This window comes from Chrysochloris asiatica, unplaced genomic scaffold, assembly GCF_000296735.1.
Source record: "Chrysochloris asiatica unplaced genomic scaffold, ChrAsi1.0 scaffold00207, whole genome shotgun sequence".
Lineage (NCBI taxonomy): Eukaryota > Metazoa > Chordata > Mammalia > Afrosoricida > Chrysochloridae > Chrysochloris > Chrysochloris asiatica.
Window position 1 is genome coordinate 3,645,380 of NW_006408725.1, and position 20,463 is coordinate 3,665,842.

General features: G+C 34.7%; 1 protein-coding gene across 2 annotated transcripts in view; it reads right to left on the bottom strand.

Moving 5' to 3' along the window:
- KIFAP3 (kinesin-associated protein 3) overlaps window positions 1-20,463 on the bottom strand; it is a 239,440-nt gene that overhangs the window by 90,479 nt on the left and 128,498 nt on the right. For both annotated transcript variants that reach the window (XM_006872636.1, XM_006872635.1), the window contains 5 exons: window positions 17,702-17,802; window positions 10,030-10,138; window positions 5,422-5,534; window positions 4,896-5,061; window positions 3,900-4,025 (listed from right to left, as the gene is read on the bottom strand). In XM_006872636.1, the coding sequence (XP_006872698.1) occupies window positions 3,900-4,025; window positions 4,896-5,061; window positions 5,422-5,534; window positions 10,030-10,138; window positions 17,702-17,802 (615 nt within the window). The remainder of the gene's footprint in view (window positions 1-3,899; window positions 4,026-4,895; window positions 5,062-5,421; window positions 5,535-10,029; window positions 10,139-17,701; window positions 17,803-20,463) is intronic.

Genomic DNA, 20,463 nt, shown 5'->3' on the forward strand with positions numbered 1-20,463 from the left:
AATTGATGGTCTGTTCCACAGTCTGCCCCTGGCCTTGTCTTCACTGATGATATGGAGCTTTTCCATCTTCTCTTTCCACAGATGTAGTCTATCTGATTTCTGTGTACTAGACTACAAACCACAAGGTCATCAGTTTAAGCCCACCAGTCAATTTGCATAAGAGAAATGAGGCTTATTGCTCTTGTAAAGATTTATAGCCTCGGAAACCCTTTCACTATTACTTGGAAATGACTTGATGGTCCTTAATAGCAATAACAACATACTTTATACAGTAACGGACATGAGCGAAATACAGTTAGATATAACAACAAAGCTGACTTTCATATATATAATCAAGGGCAAAAGAAACTAATCTCTACTAATATAAAGTTCAAAACTAAATATAACTAATCTACAGGTATTGTATGGCATGATAAAAACTACTTTGGAGAAGGCAGTAAAGATTGGGAGCAGGTGGAATAGAAACTTACAAGATTTCCTTATGGTAAGGAATCTTGTAAGATGGAAACTTAATGGATTTCCTTATCGTCAAAAGATGGGTGTGCTCAGTTGGAAAATTCTTTGAACTATATATACTTAGTGGTTTGTGTATTTTTATTTATTTAGGTAGTCCTGGTGTGGTGCTCTAGGAAAAGCACAGGACCACGAGATCAGTTTGAACCGCAAGGTCAGCGTTTCAAACTTATTAGCTGTTCCTCAGAAACCCTATATAGGGTCGCTATGAGTCAGAACTGACTTGATAGCACTTAACAACACTATGTTATAGTTTTTAGTTTATTAAGATAACATAAAGTGCATATTTATTGTATTTGATGTAGGAAGGATTGAGATAAAGTACCTTCTTTAGGCTTCTTATATTGCTATATTTACCTTTTCTACTACTAGCTTCTTAAATTTAAAAGCTACTAGAGAAGAACTTGGGCCTTATAGGGTAACATTAATTTTAGATGCATGCTGTATGCTATATGAACAATGAGCCCTGACCCCTTGACAGCAATATAAGGGGAAGGGGAAAAATCTAGATCTGCACTGTACAATATGCACTGTACAATGGCTAGTTAAAATTAAATGGAAAATTCAAGTTTTTAGTCATGACAGTTATACTTCAAGTGCTTAAGAGCTGCCAAGTGTTAGACAGCACATAGCTAGAAAATCTGCATCATTAGAGAGTTTAGTGAACAATACTATGTCTGGATTTTGGAAGGAATATGATGTTTAGAATCAGCTTCTAAATGAAAATTTCTGCTCAGGAATCAAATATAAAAAAGAAGAGTTTGTACAAGGTGGACTGTCTAATTCAAACAACATACAGCACAACAAAAATAATGATAGATAATTTTTTAAGACTGGTATGAGAAAAAGCACTTTTTAAAAACAACATAAAAGATGACTATACACATGGACCTCACCAGATGGAATACACAGAAATCAAATTGACTCCATGAGGCTTTCTACTCCCGTAAAGATTTACACCCTCGGAAACCCTGTACAGGGTCGCTATGGGTTGGAACCGACTCGATGGCACTTAACAACAACAACAACATTTATGGAAGGCCAGGGGCAGACTGTAGAACAGATCATCAATTGCTCATGTGCAAATTCAGACTGAAAATGAAGAAAATGAAAACAAGTCCACGAGAGCCAAAATATGACCTTGAATATATCAGACCATAATTTAGAGATCTGAAGAACAGATTTGATACATTAGACCAATTTGATACAAAGACTAAAGACCAGAAGAGTTGTGGGATGACATCAAGAACATTATACAAGAAGAAAGCAAAGGTCATTAAGAAGACAAGAAAGAAGGAAAAGGCCAAAATGGGTGTCAGAAGGAATTCTGAAATTTGCTCTCCAGCATAGAGATGTTAACGCAAATGGAAGAAATGAGGAGGTACAAGAGCTGAACAGAAAGCGTCAAAGGTCAGCTCAAGGAGACAAAGTCAAATATTACAACGAAATGTGCAAAAATCTGGAGAGAGAAAACCAAAAGGGAAGAACACACTCAGCATTTCTCAAGGTGGGGGAACTGAAGAAAAAATTCAAGCCTCGACTTTCATTATTGAAGGATTCTCTGGACAAATTATTGAATGATGCAGAAAGCATCAAAAGAAGATGGAAGGTATAAACAGAGTCACTGTACCAAAAAGAAATGGTCAATGGTCAACTGAAGGAAGAAGTCCAAGGTGCATTGCAGGAATTGGCAAAGAACAAGGTACCAGGAATTCATGGAATATAAACTGAAATCTTTCAACAAACTGATGAGGTACTGGAGGCCAAAAAATTTGGAAGACTACTACTTGGCCAATTGACTGGAAGAGATAGGTGCTCATTCCAAAGAGGGTGACCCAATGGAATGCTGAAATCATTGGACAATATCGATATCCCATGTGAGTAAAGTTTTACTCAAGGCAATACAAAAATGGCTGCAACTATATATTGACAGAGAGCTTCCAGAGATTCAAGCTGGATTCAGAAGAGAACATGGAATGAGGGATATCATTGCTGACGTCAGATAGATCTTGGCTGAAAGCAGAGAATACCAGAAAGATGTTACCTGTGCTTTACTGACTACACAAATGCTTTTGATTGTGTGGATCATGACAAATTATTAACAACATTGTGGAGAATGAGTATTCTGGAACACTTAGTTACGCTCATGAAAATCCTGTACATAGACCAAAAGGCAGCTGTTCAAACAGAACCCGGGGTGACTGAATGGTTTAAAATCAGGAAAGATGTGTGCCAGGGTTATATCCTTTCACCATACTTATTCAGTCTATATGTTTAGCAAATAATCTGAGAAGCTGGATTATATGAAGAAAAGTGTGGTATCAGGATTGAAGAAAGACTCATTAACAACATGCAATATACGCAGATGATGCAATCTTGATTGCTGAAAGCAAAGAGGACTTAAAATACTTACTAATGAAGATAAAGGACCACAGTCTTTGGTATGGGTCGTACCTCAATGTAAAGAAAACAAAAATCCTCACCACTGGACCAATAAATAAAATCCATATAAAGGAAGAAAAGATTAAAAGTGTCAAAGACCTCATTTGCTTGGATCAATCATCAACACTCATGGAAGCAGCAGTCAAGAAATCAAATGATATGCTGCATTAAACAAATCTGCTGCACAAGACCTCTTCAAAGTGTTTAAGAGCCAAGACATCAGTTTGAGCACTAAGGTATGCCTGACCCAGTAACCTCAGATGCTTATGAAAGTTGGGCAGTGAGTAAGAAAGACCACACAAGAATTGACGCATTTGAGCTATGGTGCTGGAGAAGAATATTAAAAATACCATAGATTTCCAAAAGAACAAACCAATCTGTGTTGGAAGAAGTACAGCCAGGATGGCCAGACTTCATCTCTCATACTTCATCAGACATATTGTTAGGAAGGACCAGTCCCTGGAGAAGGATATTATATTTGGTAAAGTAGAGGGTTGGAAAAAACCCCCAGGAAAACCCCTAACTAGAAGGATTGGCACAGTGGCAGCAACAATGGGCTAAAACTTAGCACCAATTGTGAGGTTGGTACAGGACCATGCAGTGTTTTGCAGTGTTGTGAATAGGGTCACTGTGAGTTGGTTCCAACTCAATGGTACCTAACAACAACAACGACAAGAACAAGAAAGGCAGTATCTGTAAATTTAGTTCTGAATTGCTTTACTCTAGCTTTCTTCACTTTGTAACTTACAGCTCTTTCCTAATACTCTATCCAATCCTATTAAGAGACATATCTAATTCATTTTCTTAAGTATGTAACTTAAATTGTCATAAGATGATTAATATAAGAAAATAAGTATTATTTTATTATTGCATTCTATATATTTAAATTTTTAAATAAGAAACCATTAATATATTAGCTTAAAAATAGTTAAGTTTTGATTTACCATTTAGTAATTCAATGAGTGCAGGGATTATCCCAGATTTGGCTAGCAACGCAGCACAAGAATCATCCATAGAAACAGTTCCAATCATTATAACTACTTCTAAGACAAGGTCATCTTCTGCAGCACCTAGTAAAGTGAAATCATAGAAAGTTTGCATTGAATTTTCATGATCCAAATGTTTTTATACTATCAAAATTTGAATACACAGAAAAGATAATGAAGCAATTCAATGAACTCCTATAAATTTTTGACATAACTTGGAAATGGGTTCTTTTTCCAAATTTTTATGTTCACGAGTAACAGTGGTGGTAATAAGAGAAGTGGAAGTAAGTCTTGGAAAACAGAACTGAGTGCCTGGAAGGACTGTGTACATGCCTATGTGGGGTAGTAACTGGTTAAAAAAAAAAAAAAGGCATGTTAACACAATAACAAAGGCAGGATAGGGAAAAGAAATGACTATTAAGTAAAGAAATTGTTAGGAAAAAAAGGAAAATAATTGGGAAACCCAATAACCACCTTGCTGGGAGAATAGCCAGAACTGGAGCTATGGGAATGATACACATTATCTAATACAATGTTATTATTATTGTGTCTGTCAAGCTGATTCTGACTTATAGTAAAGTAACAAGTAGACAGAACTGCCTCATGGGGTTTCTAGGCTGCAATCTTTATGAAAGTAGACTGCCGTGTTTTTTTTCTCCTTAAGAGTCACTGGTGGGTTTGAAAGACCAACTTTCTGGTTAGTGCTTAACCACTGAGCTACCAGGGCTCCTTCCTTCCTAGTAATGTGTAAGTTACAAAAAATACTGCACTGTTGTTATTGTTAAGTACTGACCCTTAGTGAACCAGTATAAGGTTTCCAAGGGGCAGCTGGCGGGTTTGAACCACCAACCTTGTGATAAACAGTCTAGTGCTTTATTCTATAGCACCACAACTTATACACAACAGAAAAAAATAACTTTATGATTATGTAAAAGAGAAATTCTTAGCACAGACCTGGTTTTAGTTTATCTTTGAGGTATGGAACCAACTTGTACTCCTTAAGAACCAGTTCCCAGTCTAAGTCTGGGATGGTCAAATTTGCAAGAGTTCCTAAGCATTCTATCACAAACTCTTCCTCTTCATCATTAGAGATCTGGGCTGCAAGGTCCCCAACATAATCCTGAATGAAACAAGAGAATTTCAACACAAATTTAAAATATTTTCTGCACAACAATCAACATACTAACTTAATCCATAAGAAGAAAAATATCCATCAAATGCGATTCTTTTGCTTTAATAATCTTGAACTAAATTATTAAGACTTAAGACATAAAGTGTGGAGTAGGTAGGCAGAAGTAGGAAACACTAAATCACAGCAACATTACAATGTAGGCTGAGATTTCTAGGAGCTAATTTTACAAAGAAGTTCATAATAAAGAGTCAACTTGTGTCACAAGATGGTATTTGACCACAGCTCAGTTAGAGTTATATTTCAAATGCAGCTTGTTTTAATGGACAGTAAGCCAAAAATTATACTTACAATGAATAAATTTTTAGTTGGTCCATCATGCTGGGAAATATTCCTAATCATTTTCATCAGCAGTGGATCTTTGAATTTCAGAGCCCTTTTCATGAGCATCTTAAGCCCATTTCCTAATAACGAATAACAGAAAATTCCTCCAATAAAATGTTAATTTTAATGATTTTTTTTTTAATAGTTCTCAAATAACAACTTATATAGAGAAAGGTATGAATCACTTAAGTATAAAATTAGGTTACTTTTGACAAATGAGTATACCTGAAGAATATTTCCATTCACTCCAGAAAGTATATTGGTGTCACTTTCCCATCAATCCTACTCTATACAGCTCAATCATTTTGCGTCCTCGCCCTCCTTTCTCTAATTCCCCTCTCCTCCTCTGTACCTCCTTCCTCATTCTTTTAACAAATGTTAGTTTAGCCTGCTCTAGAACTTCATATAAATAGAATCATATAGCATATATTCTTTTATTTTTGGAATATGTGCCATAATTTACAAGAAATCTAAATATTCTTTACCCCAGAAAAATATTAGGAATTTATCTTAATATATAAATAGAAAGATATATAACTACAATTTTATAAGAGTTTGACAAAGGATATTTGTACATGGGTATTTTACCCTTGCTGTAATCAGACCTAAAAATATGATGGGACTTACATGGGGGGAAATGATGAAAACCAAACACCTTGAGGCAATGAGTGGCTGGGCCTAGGGGCTCAGGACTGTAGTCTCAGGGGACACCATGGTTCATTTGCAAAACATAATCCACAAAGACAATTTTCTACAGCATACTTTGGTGAGTTGGGACTGGGATCTAAAAACACACGAGCATCTAAAGTGAAACTGTCGTTCTCTCCGTGGAAGAAAGTAGAGTGACTAAAATGAAAGATACTTGGAATCAATTAGTCCAGTGAACTAAAAGAACACATGAACATCAGTCTCCAAACTCTAAGACCCGAAGAACTAAATGGTGCCCAGTTACCACTATGAAATTTCTCTGAAAGGGATCATATTAGAAGGTCCTGGATAGAGTGAGAGACAATGTGAAAAAAACCTTAAAAACTATTTTTAAAAGACTGGCCTTACTGATCAGAAAAAGTCTATAAGAACCAAAGACTATGGCTCTTGGCAACCCTTCAGGTCTGGAACAGAAGTCACTATGGTGGTCCAATTTTCAATCAACTGGTCATAGGTAAATAGGGTGGACATTAGTGAAGTACACTCCAGAAGGAATGGTCAGTCATTCAAGATCAAAAGGGCAACATCTACCTGGAGACAAGGTTCAGAGATGTTGGGAAGGAAGGTGGAATGGAAATAGGAACCACAGGGAGGAAGTGAGATAACTGATGTTACAAGGAGGGGATTGCAATTATTGAGGTGAGACAAAGCATGTGATTTGTTGGAGGTAAACTGATGATTTCCTCTGTAAACCTTCACTCAATTCACAATAAAAAGTTTTATAAAACAAAGACATAAAGATTGAGATGACAGAATAACCACAACAGCATTGCTTATAGCCAGAAAGATTTGGTAGCAAACCAATATCCAGAGTAGCACATTAAACTATAGCAAATCTTTACAATGAAGCACTCTGCAGATAATTAACAATGATGCTTTATAAAAGCAATTAACTACATGGAACAATACCCAGGACATTATTAATTAATAAAAAACCTCAAATTACAATATATAGAGAAAATCATTTTAATTTAAAATATACAGAAACATTACATTAAAATTTTACCAGAAAAAATCCATTTGTAGAAAAATGAAACAAGACATATATTTTATTCCATACACAAATACAAACTCAACATGGATTAAAGACCTAAATATAAAACTCAGAACTATAAAGATCATCAATAAAAAAATAAGGATAAGCTTAGGGGTTCGAATACATAGCAAGCATACACTGTCAAAAGAGTAAAGAGAGCCCACAGACTGGGAAAAAGTATTATGCAATGACATAGCAGACAAGGGACTAATCTCTAAAATTTACAGAAAACAACAGCACTTCTACAAGAAAAAGACAAGGAAACCAATTTTAAAATGGCCAAAGAGGACATGAACAGATACTTCACCAAAGAAGATATTTGGGCAGCCAACATAGGAGTAAATGTTCATGATTATTAGTCATTAAAGATGCAAATCAAAACAACAGTGAGATACCATCACACCCCAGCATTAACAACAAAGTTCAGAAAAACAGAAAACAACAAATGTTGGCAAGGGTATGGAGAGACTAGAACCGTCTTTCACTGTTGTTGTTGGTGGTGGTAGTTATATGCCATGGAGTCAGTTCCCACTCATAGCGACTCTGTACATGGTTTCCAAGGCTGTTAATCTTTACGGGAGCAGAAAGCCTTATCTTTCTCCCACAGAACAGCAGTTTTGAACTGCTGACCTTAAGGTTTGCAGCCCAATTCATAACCACTATGCTATACCACACTGTTGGTGGGACTATAAAATGGTTCAACCATTGTGAATAATAGTATGGCACTTCCTCAAAAAGTTGGAAATAGAATATCCTATGATCCAGCAACTCCTCTACTTGGTATAAACCCACAAGAAATAAGAATCAAGACACGAGTAGATATATAAATACTGATGCTCATTGTACCACTATTCACAAAAACAAAAGGATGGAGACAGTCTAAATGCCCATCAACAGAAGAAAGGGTTTAAAAAACTTTGGTCCACGCACACACTAGAATACTGTGTATCATTGAAGAATAATGATGAATTCTTGAAACACCTCATAACATGAATGAATCTGGAGGACATTATGCTGAGTGAAATGAGTGAATCACAAAAGTATAAATATTGTATGAGACCACTATTATAAAAGCTCAAGAAAAGATTTTTATGCTAAAAGAAACATTCTTTGATGGTCACCATGAGAGTAATTGATTGGCTAGAGGGTAGATACACATTACCTAGGGTGACAAGGAGGACAATATATAAGCAGAAAAAGGATGAAGACACAGGTAGGTAAGAAGAGTTAAAGGGGATAGAAATAAATAGTATTATATATATAATCCGGAACCACAGTGTTTTACAGGTATATACATGAACAGATACCAGGCTGAACAGGTATAGGGGGGAAAGTGGGAGTATACCCGCAAAGAAAGATTTGGAAGAGGGTATTTTTACATGGTTATTTCCTTTTGCTGCAGACATACCTATGAATGTAATGGAGCAACCAGTGAGAGTGGGAATATATCCACAGCGCCATACCAGGACTCCGTGGTGGAGCATACACACCAGTAAAATGATGAAAATTTCTTAGATATTATCTATCAAACATCTTAAAGCAGTGAGTTTCTGGGTTTGGGGGCTCAGGATCATAGTTTCAGGGTACACCATGATCAACTGGTATAACACAATCCACAAGGACATGCTCTACACACATCCTACTTTGGTGAGTAGCATGTTCTTTAAAGCTCACGAGCGGCCATCTAAGATACAACTATTGGTTTCTCAAAGTGTGGAAGAAGAGTGATGAAAATTGAAAATGCTTGGAATCAAGTAGTTCAATGAACTAATGGAGCATGTGAACATCAGTCACACTCTTGACCAGAAGAACTAGATGGTGCCTGACTGCCACTACCAATTGCTCTAAAAGGGATCACATTAGAAGGTCCTGGATACAGTGGGAAAAAATGAGGCACAAAACAAATAAATTTTTTTAAAAAGACCAGGCTTACAGGTCAGAAAGAGACTGGGGGAACCTGAGACTATGGCCCTTGACCACCCTTCAGTTCTGAAAAGGAACTCACTCTTGTCCAACTTTCAGCCACGCAGTCTGGATAGGTATAAGGAGGGACAACACCATGCTCACCATGGAATGGAATGGAATGGTCAACCATTCAAGTTTAAAAGGGAAACATTTACCTAAGGACAAAGCTGAGAGAGGATGGGAAGGAGGATGGAATGGAAATAGAAACTGTAGAGAAGAAATGGAGGAGACTGTAATCATTGAGATGAAACTAAGCGCATGACTTATCAAATGTAAAACTGATGACATGCTCTGTAAATCTTCATTCAGTTCACAATAGAAAGTTCAAAAACATTTTCTTTTTTTAAACCAGTGATTATCTCTAGATTGTGGTAATATAGATTTTATTTTCCAGTTTTCTTACTTATCCTTTTCATTATGAACATTGATTACATTTTAAATAAGTAAAAACTATTGAACAGACTATGAAACATGATAATGAATGACAAGCCATTTGCCAAGATAAAAATTTAGAAACAATTACCTAATATAATTTTATGTATCACTTTTAAATAAAACCTCATACTGGAGTAGAACGCTTTCTCAGTTAAATATACAAATAAGATCACATTTTAAAAAATGAAATTTTAATTAAGGCTAACCCATTATGATTTATAAAATGTTAATAAAGTGTACCTACCTCCATTCATGCTATAAGAATATTTTGAGTTCATTAGACCTTTAAGGATTATAGTTATAATGAAGAAACTATTTAAAATTAGGGCTTATATGTCCGCTGTAATTCTTAATTCCTTATTATGTATTTCTCATCATACATCAATTACAATATGCTAAAAAGGTTCCCTAGGAAACTCTAAGGCACTAACCTTCACAGATAAGTTGTACATTCCTCTTGTTAGCAGCAAGATTAATACAGAAAGAAATGAGTTCCAAGTCAATTCGTTCATCCGAACACTCAAAGAGCAGCTTCATTAACTATCAAAGAAACACAGACTATACTTAAGGGTAAGAAGCAAATTCCAGAAGCATTTTATGACAATGTCATCTAAGAGTGTATGCTGAAAATAACAAAGCATAATTTACAATTTAAGGTTCTCACTGTTGAATAACTAAATGACTACATGGTTAATGAATGATTAGAAGGCTCAGCATTAATATAAGCCTTCCACAAACAGTGGAGAAAACAAGAGTAATATTAGATAAAATTTTTGTACTCAAGAATTCAAATACTGTTTGGAAGCATAGCATTCCAATAAAAGAAAGTAGTTTGTGCAAAGGTTGTAAGGCAGGAAAGAACAGGATTCTTCTGAAGAGCTGAAAGAAGAAAAGCATGTTGTCGTGAGGGAAACTGTGTTGAGAGATAAGATGGTAAAAGCCAGATCTTGCAGGGTCTTGAAGGATTTGGGGGTATATTCTAAAGATAATAGGAAGCCATTAAAGACTTTAAATAGGAAAGTGTCAGGATAAAATCTGTGTTTCAAAAAGACCTGGCCAGTGTAGACTAAAACAAGACAAGAAAATGATGGAAAACATTAAGGAGGCTAGTGGAATAGTAAGGTGATGGCTGCCTGGCAGGGCAATGGGGAGAGAGAGAAGAATGGATTAGAGATGATTTTAGGAAAGAGAATAAAAACTGAATTTAATAACTGACTTAATGTCTGGGCTAAAGGAAAGAATCAACTCCCAGGTTTTGATATGGAGCAATAACATGGATGGTAATGTTAACAGTAACCCAAAAAGATAAACTGTAGTCGGAGAACAGTTACTGACTTGTGTTTTACATACGCTGATTTTAAGTTAATAGTAAAGGTGAAATGAGCATATTTCATTCTATAATTTTGAGAAACAAGTCTTTATTATTGGCAAATCAACAAATTAGTCTCATGCATATTATTAAAGCTATGTTTATTTAAGACCAAACTCCTAACAACATATGGATTTTATTCTAAAATTTATAACCTTAAAATTTCTTGTGTTTTTATTTTAGGAAAACATTCTTTTGTCCAATATGCATTCATGAATCTAGCAGTGTCTTATATATGTTGCTGTTGTTAAGTGTCGTTGAGTCAATTCTGCTCAAAGCAACCCTGTATAGGTTTTCTAAGGAGTGGCTAATGGGTTTGAACCACCAACCTTGTGGTTAGCAGTCCAGTGCTGATCCTACAGTACCACACCATGACTCCGTCTTGGATACAGTAACTATATAATGAATATTTATTGATTACATAGACCCCATTTTGTTAAATATTATTTTGATTACTTTGTGTGCTAGTCCCAGCTAACTTTGAGTTTAGAAAAGGATATACGGTAAATGTAATTAAAACCAAAGATATTTCTATATGCTACAGATGAATAAAGGAGCTCTGGTGGTGTAGTGAGTAAAACATTGGTCTGCTAACTGCAAGGTTAGTGGTACAAACCCACTAGCCATTCTAGAGAGAAAGATAAGGTTGTCTGCTCCCATAAAGATTTACAATCTTGGAAACCCTTTTTATGAGTCAGAATCAACTCCACAACAGTGGGTAGTTTTTAACAATTAACAACTGGAAACCCAAATTAAACACAGAATATAACTGAAGAATTGCTCCAAAAAAATTAAATACTTAGTTACAACTCTAAAACCAACCATGTTTTAGATCTGTATGCTGAAAACTACCAAACACTGTAGCGGGTAAATGTTAGCTTCTCCCAATGGAGAAAACTCTTTAGCTACAAACATTAAGCAAAGAATCACAAATATTTAGTAATGTTATACATAAAAAGATTCTAGAACAATAATAAAATAATTTTAATTTACTGGGTATATATTTAACAGATATTGCTACCTATTGCACATTATCTACTAATTAAAAACACTATAATTCAATAAAAATACAAATCATAACCCTCTGTTATTAATTAATCAAAGTAGTATTTTTCATACTTAAATTTAAAATCAACTATAGATTTCTTCTAAAATATTATTTATATCATGAAACATTTTATAATAATGAAAACCTTTTATATCAAAACACAGCTTTAAGAAGTCAAGATATTTGTTGCTAGCAAGAATTATTTGCTTCAAATTGAGTTTTGTAGTATGAAAACTGCTCTTAAAAATTGGGTTTTTAAGAAGTTAAGAGTTTCTTTTGGTAATTCCCATGTTAAATCCTGTATAGAAGTAAATCATTAGGACCTGCATTTGAAAACAAACACACACACAACAAAGCATTATTTGAAATCTCAACTGTCCCCTCCAAAAATTCAAAAGAAATTAGGGTTGAATGTGAATGTAATTTATGGGCTACAGAATTAGTTTTCATTATTAGGAAGAGAAACATTTCAATTTTAATTAATTCTAAAATAATAGTTTAGTTCAAACACCACGGGAAGCACTGTCTATTTGATTGCTACCTAAGACACTTCAAAAGTGAGTGTAATTGTTGCCAAGTAGGAAATATTAAAATTAGTTTTGTTCTGTTTTAACTATGTTCATTGTCATCTTTTACTGATTTAACAGGAAGGCATTAAAAGGGCTTCAGCCTCTGCAATGACTAGGCAATAGTGTTCAATCAGACAGGTCCCATATTGAGTATCAGATACCAAAGACCCATGACTGAAATCACTGTGTCTAGACTCTCTGGCACCTGACTTCACTTATTTACCAGTGACCAGAGGCCAACCCCCACAGCTCTCTGTATTCACATACACCTCTACCACCCCCAACCCCCTACTCAAACATCTTTGAATGATTATGCCAGAACTTTGCATGCCTCAGGAATCTCTTCTGACTGGCTACTCCCTAACTCTGCTGTTTGAAGTGATGCTCTGGTTTCTGAACTTCAGCAGATAATGGCAGGCAAGAGCAAAGGGGGCTGTCAGGAAGGACGTTTACCAGCATTCAGCTAAAAAGAAGCATGTAGATCAAAGAGGGGCCAAATAGGACAACTGTGGTGGAAAACATGTGGAGAGCTATGAGATTCTTGCACACTGTTCTACGATAAAATATTAAATAACATCATGACATCACTACCTAACCATGGACTTTGATTGACCATTCTATTACCAATAAATAATGTTTATAAGCATCTGGATGGTATTTGCACCTATTTAAACAAAACATACATCTCAGAGGTCTAAATAACAATGAACTGTTAATGTGTACTTTTAACTATTATTAGAATACAACCATTAACTCCTGGTTATCCCCAAGTATGCTTACCTGAAATACTCTGTACACTTAGACCATTAAGGTCATGTATAAAGAAAGACTTGATCTGGTCCAAAGATTTTTCTGTAGACTACTTACAGAATAGGGGAAGAAAATTCAAATAAATGAGGTGGCTTCAAACAGTTCATGGAAAAATGGAATGAAAAGATCATGGAATTCTTTGATAAACTTTTGAAGCCCTCTCATATTAGATAATTAGAGGCAATAAAGAGGTCAAACAATATAATATTGGGAGATTAGAAGGCATAGTATATACATAATCACTCTGGATATCTTATAAAAGTAAATTGTAATTATAGGTTTATCCTTCACAACACATATAAGAAAAGAGGTATTCTAATCAGACTATGAATGGACCCAAAATGATGAGAAAGACCTGATATTTTAACTTTGTTATTGTTAAGTACTGTCGAGTTGGTTCTGACCCACAGTGACCCTGTATAGGGTTTCTGAGGAGCAGCTAGTGAGCTTGAACCACCGACATTGTGGTTCAAACCGACTTTGCAGACCAGTGCATTAACCCACATAGCGCCACAACAGGACTCTGATATTTTAACTAATAGTAGCTTATTACAATTTATACAGTTCCTTGGCATATATGATTGAATGCAAACAAAGAACATAACCATATTTCATATTCTTTTTGAGGAGTGAAACAAATAAATTACAGTTCACTTTCATAAAATATTTAACATACTTTAAAGCTATTGCTTTCCTCCCCTGAAAGTCATGTTAGGCTTTTCATTTGAAAAATTAAGTTGTAATACTTGAAAGTCATTACTTAGCAAAAATAATGTATACAATTTCAAAGAGAAAAAATACTATTTTAACTCAGAAATTCAAAACCTTAGATACGGCTTTCTTTAATAAGTAGGTTAATTAGCTGCTATCACAAATGAGTCAAAAGCTTTACTAGGATTATAAACATCACTTTGAGTAGCTGATATTTATGAAAGGAGTATCTTTTTAATTTCTGAAAGAGGCTTGGTAATTTCAATATAATTCTTGCTTGGTTTTGCAAGACATTTATTTTAGCATTGAGTGGCAGTTAAGTGAGGTTACTTTTTCCTTAATATGTCACAATTGGATTGTGAAGTGCAATTTACAGGCTGGACGCACTTTAAGGAGAAATACATTCCAGAGTACCATTTGGTTTTCTCAAAATATGACCTTATACTAAAAAAGCTTGAGGATGTTTAAAACGTAATTTGGTAATATAACCTCACTATCCCCCCAAAAAGAGTAACTTTAAACTTGAGTGAGCTTTGAAAGATTTTGTTCATGAAATACAACCAGATAACCATTTGTTAAAATAGTTGATTTTGCAATTGTTACACTGAGTCGATTTTGACTCACAGAAACACCATGTGTGTCAGAGTAGAAGAGTGTGTTGCACTGGGTTTTCAATGGCTGACTTTCCAAAAGTAGATTGCCAAGACTTTCTTCCAGGGTGCCTCTGGGTAGATCTGAACCTTCAACCTTTTGGTTATCAGTTGAGTGTGTTAAATGTACTACCCAGGGACTCCACTGACAAAATAATAAATCATAAAGGTTCTGAAAACTCTACTGCAGACATGTTTAAGAAAATGGTCTGGCAAGAAAACATGGATGAATAGTGCTCTTGAAAAAGAACAGAGGTACCTTCATTATACAAAGTTTCGTTGTCAGGTGATGGCGAGTCTATTTTTAACTCATAGTGGACCCCAGGTAACAGAGTAGAAGTGCCCCATAGAGACTTCTTTTCTGTAATCTTTACAGAAACAGACTGCTAGGTCTTTCTCTAATAGAATTGTTGGTTAGGTAGGTTCTAACTGCTGACCTTTCACTTAGCAACCAAGCACTTAACCACTGTGCCACCATGACTCCTTATATATACTTTCAAACTGTAGTAATTACAATGTTTCAAAAGTAACCTGCTGCTGCTGCTATGTGTCATTCGGTTGGTTCTGATTCATAATAACCCTGTATAGGACTTTTGGTGTGGAGCTGCAGGATCAGCACTGGCCTGTGAACCACAAGGTTGGCAGTGTAAGACCACCAGTTGCTCCTCATAAACTCTATACAGGGTCGCTATGAGTCAAAACTAACTCGACAGCACTTAACAACAACATAGGATTTCCAAGGCTGTAAATCTTTGTGGGAGCAGAATCTCATCTTTCTCTGTGGAGCTGCTGGTGGGTTAGCAGTTCAATACATAACCCATTATGCTACCAACACAAGTCTCATTTCTGTTTGTTTTATTTAAAATAAAATTTTATATTTGAGATTACACATTTTTTAAAAGTACGAATTAAATTTTAAACAGTTTTCTACTCCTTTTTAGTCTTCATGTCTCTTGTATTTGTTATTTAATGTTAATCTAAACTGGATAAAAATACTCAATATATGCAGGCACATACATCTTGTTTGGTTTATTTCCAATTCATATTCTGTAGTCAATGAAGTTTCAACACTAAATGGGATTGCAAAAGAAACATCCCTGGAAACTGCAAAGCAGAAATCTTTGGAACATATGGAGTGAGTAAGTAGTAAATCACCTGTAATCTCCCTTTGATATGGCTACTTTTTTACTGAAAACTTGTTTGACAAAGAGTTTGATTACAGTTACCACTGGCTACAGTCTGACACGCCTTATCTCTGTAAGAAGTTCTTTCTCCTTAGATAAGATGTACTGTTATGCTTTTTGAGGGATGTCTTCTTCCTATAAACAAGCATAATTACTTTGCTCCTAATAAAAAAGGTTAAGAAATTACCCTTGAAAGTATATCAAATTTGAATTGCATGTAGGCAAAATATTACAATTCTAGCACAGAACATTGAGCTTTCGAGTTGCTTTACCAATTTGGAATGAATAGGATGGTTAGGGAAAAAAAAAGCAAATTATGTGCTATTTTTTACTATGCTTTATTTTTCAAGTAACGTACATATATTAACTTATATTAGGCTAACAAGGAATTGCCTAGTAAGAGTGTTAGGAGAAATTAATAAGTATGACTTGCCATTCAAAAGCTTCTAAAATCATTAAAAAAATTTTTTTTATTGTATGTTATACATTCTGCAATTTTGATTTTCTATTTAAAAAAACCATCTTCTGAAAAAAAACAACCAATGCTAACATTAAAAATCAGCCCAACTGTTTTCCAAATTTTCAGATATTCAAATTAATGCAGTCATTTTAATAAAGATTTAAGGTGCAATAGTAATTGCAAAAATGTAAATTCCCAACTACAGAATCAGATGTGTGGAATCTCTATACTGATAATACTCTATATAAAAAAATTAGCATTTTCAAATGACATATGAAATAGACATAACACATGAATTACACCAAACAACTTAGACATAGAAAAAAAGCCTTTCTTGATGAGAGTGCTATAAATTTTTTTTGAAAAGAGTGCCATAAAATTTTTTATAATAATTTCAATAAAGCATTTTTTCAAAAGAGTGTGCAAAGCATTTAAAACTATCCACTGTATATAAAATTAAATAGTCAATGACAAACTTGGAAGATATTTGTTGTATGGCAGAGTTTAAATAGTTACATACACAGATTTCATGTATTAACTATAAATATATTAACGTACCAATAAAAAGAGCAATAAAATTTATACTAGAATATAGATAAGAAGCATATAAAAATTCGACTTCTCAATATTCATGAAATCCAAATGAAAAGCAGTAATGGAACATCACACTTTTAAAAAAATGGTAATAACCTGTGCTGTCAAAAGTGAAATAGAAATATACCTATATATTCCTAAAATGTAATTTGACCATAATGTACCAACTACACAAGTATTTACACTTTTGATTTAGTACTTCTACTTTTAGAATTAAAAAAAAAATCAGAAATGTGGTAAAGATATAAGTACTGTGATGTTTATTCCACATGAGTTCATTTAGTTACAATGTTTACATATATTTATATGTGAAAAACTTTTCTAAAAGAAGTTAAATGTATAATTCAACAATGGTTAAATTCTGGAACATCCATGCAATATTATTCAACTATCAAAAAGTTTTTCAAGGCTGTTCAATGACATGTAAGGATACCTATTAAGTAATGTACTATATAATTATATTTACCATATAATGTTAATATATGACTATTTTTTAAGTGTGTGGAAGGAAAAGCACCAAAATATTAAATGGTTATCTCCGGGTTTTGTACTGTTCTGTATTTCCCTAATTTTCTATAGAAAATTTATATTGTTAATAAAAAGATAATTTTATTTTTAAAAGAAAAGTATTATCTGGCTAGACCAAGCTAGTAGAGCGAAAAATACATACTTCTTGAATATCTTTCTTAAAATACTCAAATCACTTACCTGAGGTATACAGTCAGTGTATGCAAACATTGATTTAAAGCGGTCATCCATGCTTATGTGGTAGAGAATGCACATTGCTATTTGTTTGTAGTTTTCATTTCCTGGGAATGAAAAAAAAACATCATGGATATGTTGATGGTTATATACAAGGGTAAGTATAAAAATATGCAGTTAAGTAAAAAACTATTGCTACTAGGGTTCCATTTCATACACGCATGAGTTTATTACAAACAAATCATGTTTAAACATGCCTCTGTGATCAGTTGTTGTTGTTAAGTACCGTTGAGTTGGTTCCGACCCATAGCAACCCTGAACAGGGTTTCCGAGGCTATAAATCTTTACGGGAGCAGAAAGCCTCATCTTTCTCCCGTGGAGCAGCTGGTAGTTTCGAACTGCTGACCTTGCGGTTCGCAGCCCACTTCGTAACCACTATGGTGCAGTAGATGGCTGAAAACAAGTTCTCACAGTAATATACTAGTCTTAGTCTCATTATTGTTGTAAGGTACTATAGAGAGGGTTGTGACTCATAGCAGACCTGTGTATAACAGAAAGAAACTTTCTCTGGTCCTGGCACCATCCTTACATTGTTATCTTCCAAGTCCACTGTTGCTGCCACTGTGTCAATCCATCTTTTTTGAGGTCTCCCTCTACTTTACCAAGCAGGATGTCCTTCTCTCGGGACTTGTCCTTCCTGATAACATGTGCAAAGTAAGACAGATGAAGCCTCATCATCCAATCTTGTAAGGAGCATTCTGGATGCACTTCTAAGACAGATTTGTTTGTTCTTCTGGCAGCCCATGCTACTTTCAATATTCTTTGCCAATACCATAATTCAAATGCATCAGTTCTACTTTGGTCTTCCTTATTCATTGCGTAGCTTTCACATGCACATGAACTGACTGATAATACCATTGTTTGGATCAGGTACACCTTAGTCCTCAAAGTGACATCTTTGATCTTTAACTTTCAAGAGTTCTTTTACAGCAGATTTGCCTAATGCAGTATGTATTTTGATTTCCTGATTGCTGCTTCCATGAGTATTGCTTGTGGATCCAAGTAAAATGAAATCTTTGACAACTTCAATCTTTTCTCTGCTGGTCCAGTTGTGAGGAGCAATCTATACTGAAGTCTGAAGTCTTTGATAGCCATCAAAGTACAAGTTTTCTTCACTTTCAGCAAGCAAGGTTGTATCAGCATGTTGCTGGCTGTTAATGAGACTCCAATCCTGATGCCAGGTTTCTTTCTCTTCATATAACTAGTTTCTTGGATTATGTGCACAGCCTACAGACTGAGTAAGTATGATGAAAAGATTCAATCCTGGAAAAAACTTTTCTGATTTTAAATCATTCAGTTTCATTTCCTCTTGTTCTGTTCTAATGACCGCCTTTTGGTTTATGTACAGGTTCCTCATCAGCCCAATTTGTCTGGTAAGGGTACCTTTGAAAAAAACACCATAGTACCAAAGAAAATATCACTGCATAAAAATCAGCTTGCTCAAAAAAGTCAGTCTTTTAAGCATGTTCGAAGCTAATGAAGGTGATTTTATGGGATAAAGCCTAACCAGGGACAAGTTTTACTAATATCATCCAGAAAGCAAGGTCCAATCAAAATTGGCTTGAGGGGATTTGCTAGGCCAGTTAAACTCAAGGCAGAGAGGTCTGCTCAAGTGGCGATGGTGACTGTTTTGGGGATTCAAAAGGGTATAGACTTTCTCAAAGGTCACAGGATGATCACAGCAGCTTATAATGGAAAAAAATTAAGAAAATTGAAAAAACTTCATTGGTGAGAAAAAGGCCAGGAACATTGCACCTCAGGAATTTTTTTCCCATCATGACAAAGAATCTGTTCATTTTTCGAAGATAGCAATGCTGTCCTATGAGAATTTTCTTAGGAAACTGTAACCCATGCACATGACAGCCCTACTTCTTACCCTTTCAGACTTCTTGAACACTTCAAGGAACATGATTGGAGCCCCGTGAGCAGGCCCAAACTGCCATTTTGACATGGTACAAATCAAAAAGTGCAGAATTTTTCAGGGAAGGATTAAAGACATGGAAACACTGCCTTCAAAAGTATACAGACCTAGATGGGGGATATAGTTTCATATTTTGATATTTTTGTTTAATAAAGGTTGCTATTATTTTGTAGCAATACTTTTTGACTTAACCTCATACTTTAAAATCTTCTTGATTTGTTTATCAACTAAATTCACACACCTGCTTGCATTTGCTTTTATCTTAACTCTAAATATCTTCATGGATTTCTTACAGCCATGAGTTTTCAAAATAAACATATTGCTTATTAGGATAAAACTTTTAATTGAACAACTTTTCTATCTCTAGCTTTGTCCTGATTTTGAGATCATGAAAATATTTGTAAAATATAGACTATTTGAAAGCAGGTAGAGGAATAATACATGACATATTAAAGTCACATGTGATTATTAAAATCTATGATTTGTCATTTACTCTTTTTTTCCCTCCAGCTTCAAAGTGTATTAAAGTTAGAATTACATTACCTCAAAAGTTCTGAGACAATCCTTTGCCTATATTTAGTTTATTATCTTTCACAATTTCTAGTCATGCATTTTATTATGTTTTATGTTACAAACACTATTATACTTTTCATCATTTGATGGTTTTTCTAGTTTCTCATTTATAGAAATCAAGTGTACTTTTCAGGTTCATATACATCATCCCTGTCATTTAGTTAGGCCAATCACATACTTTGATAAAACAGCAGGGATAGGAAAACTAGTGTAC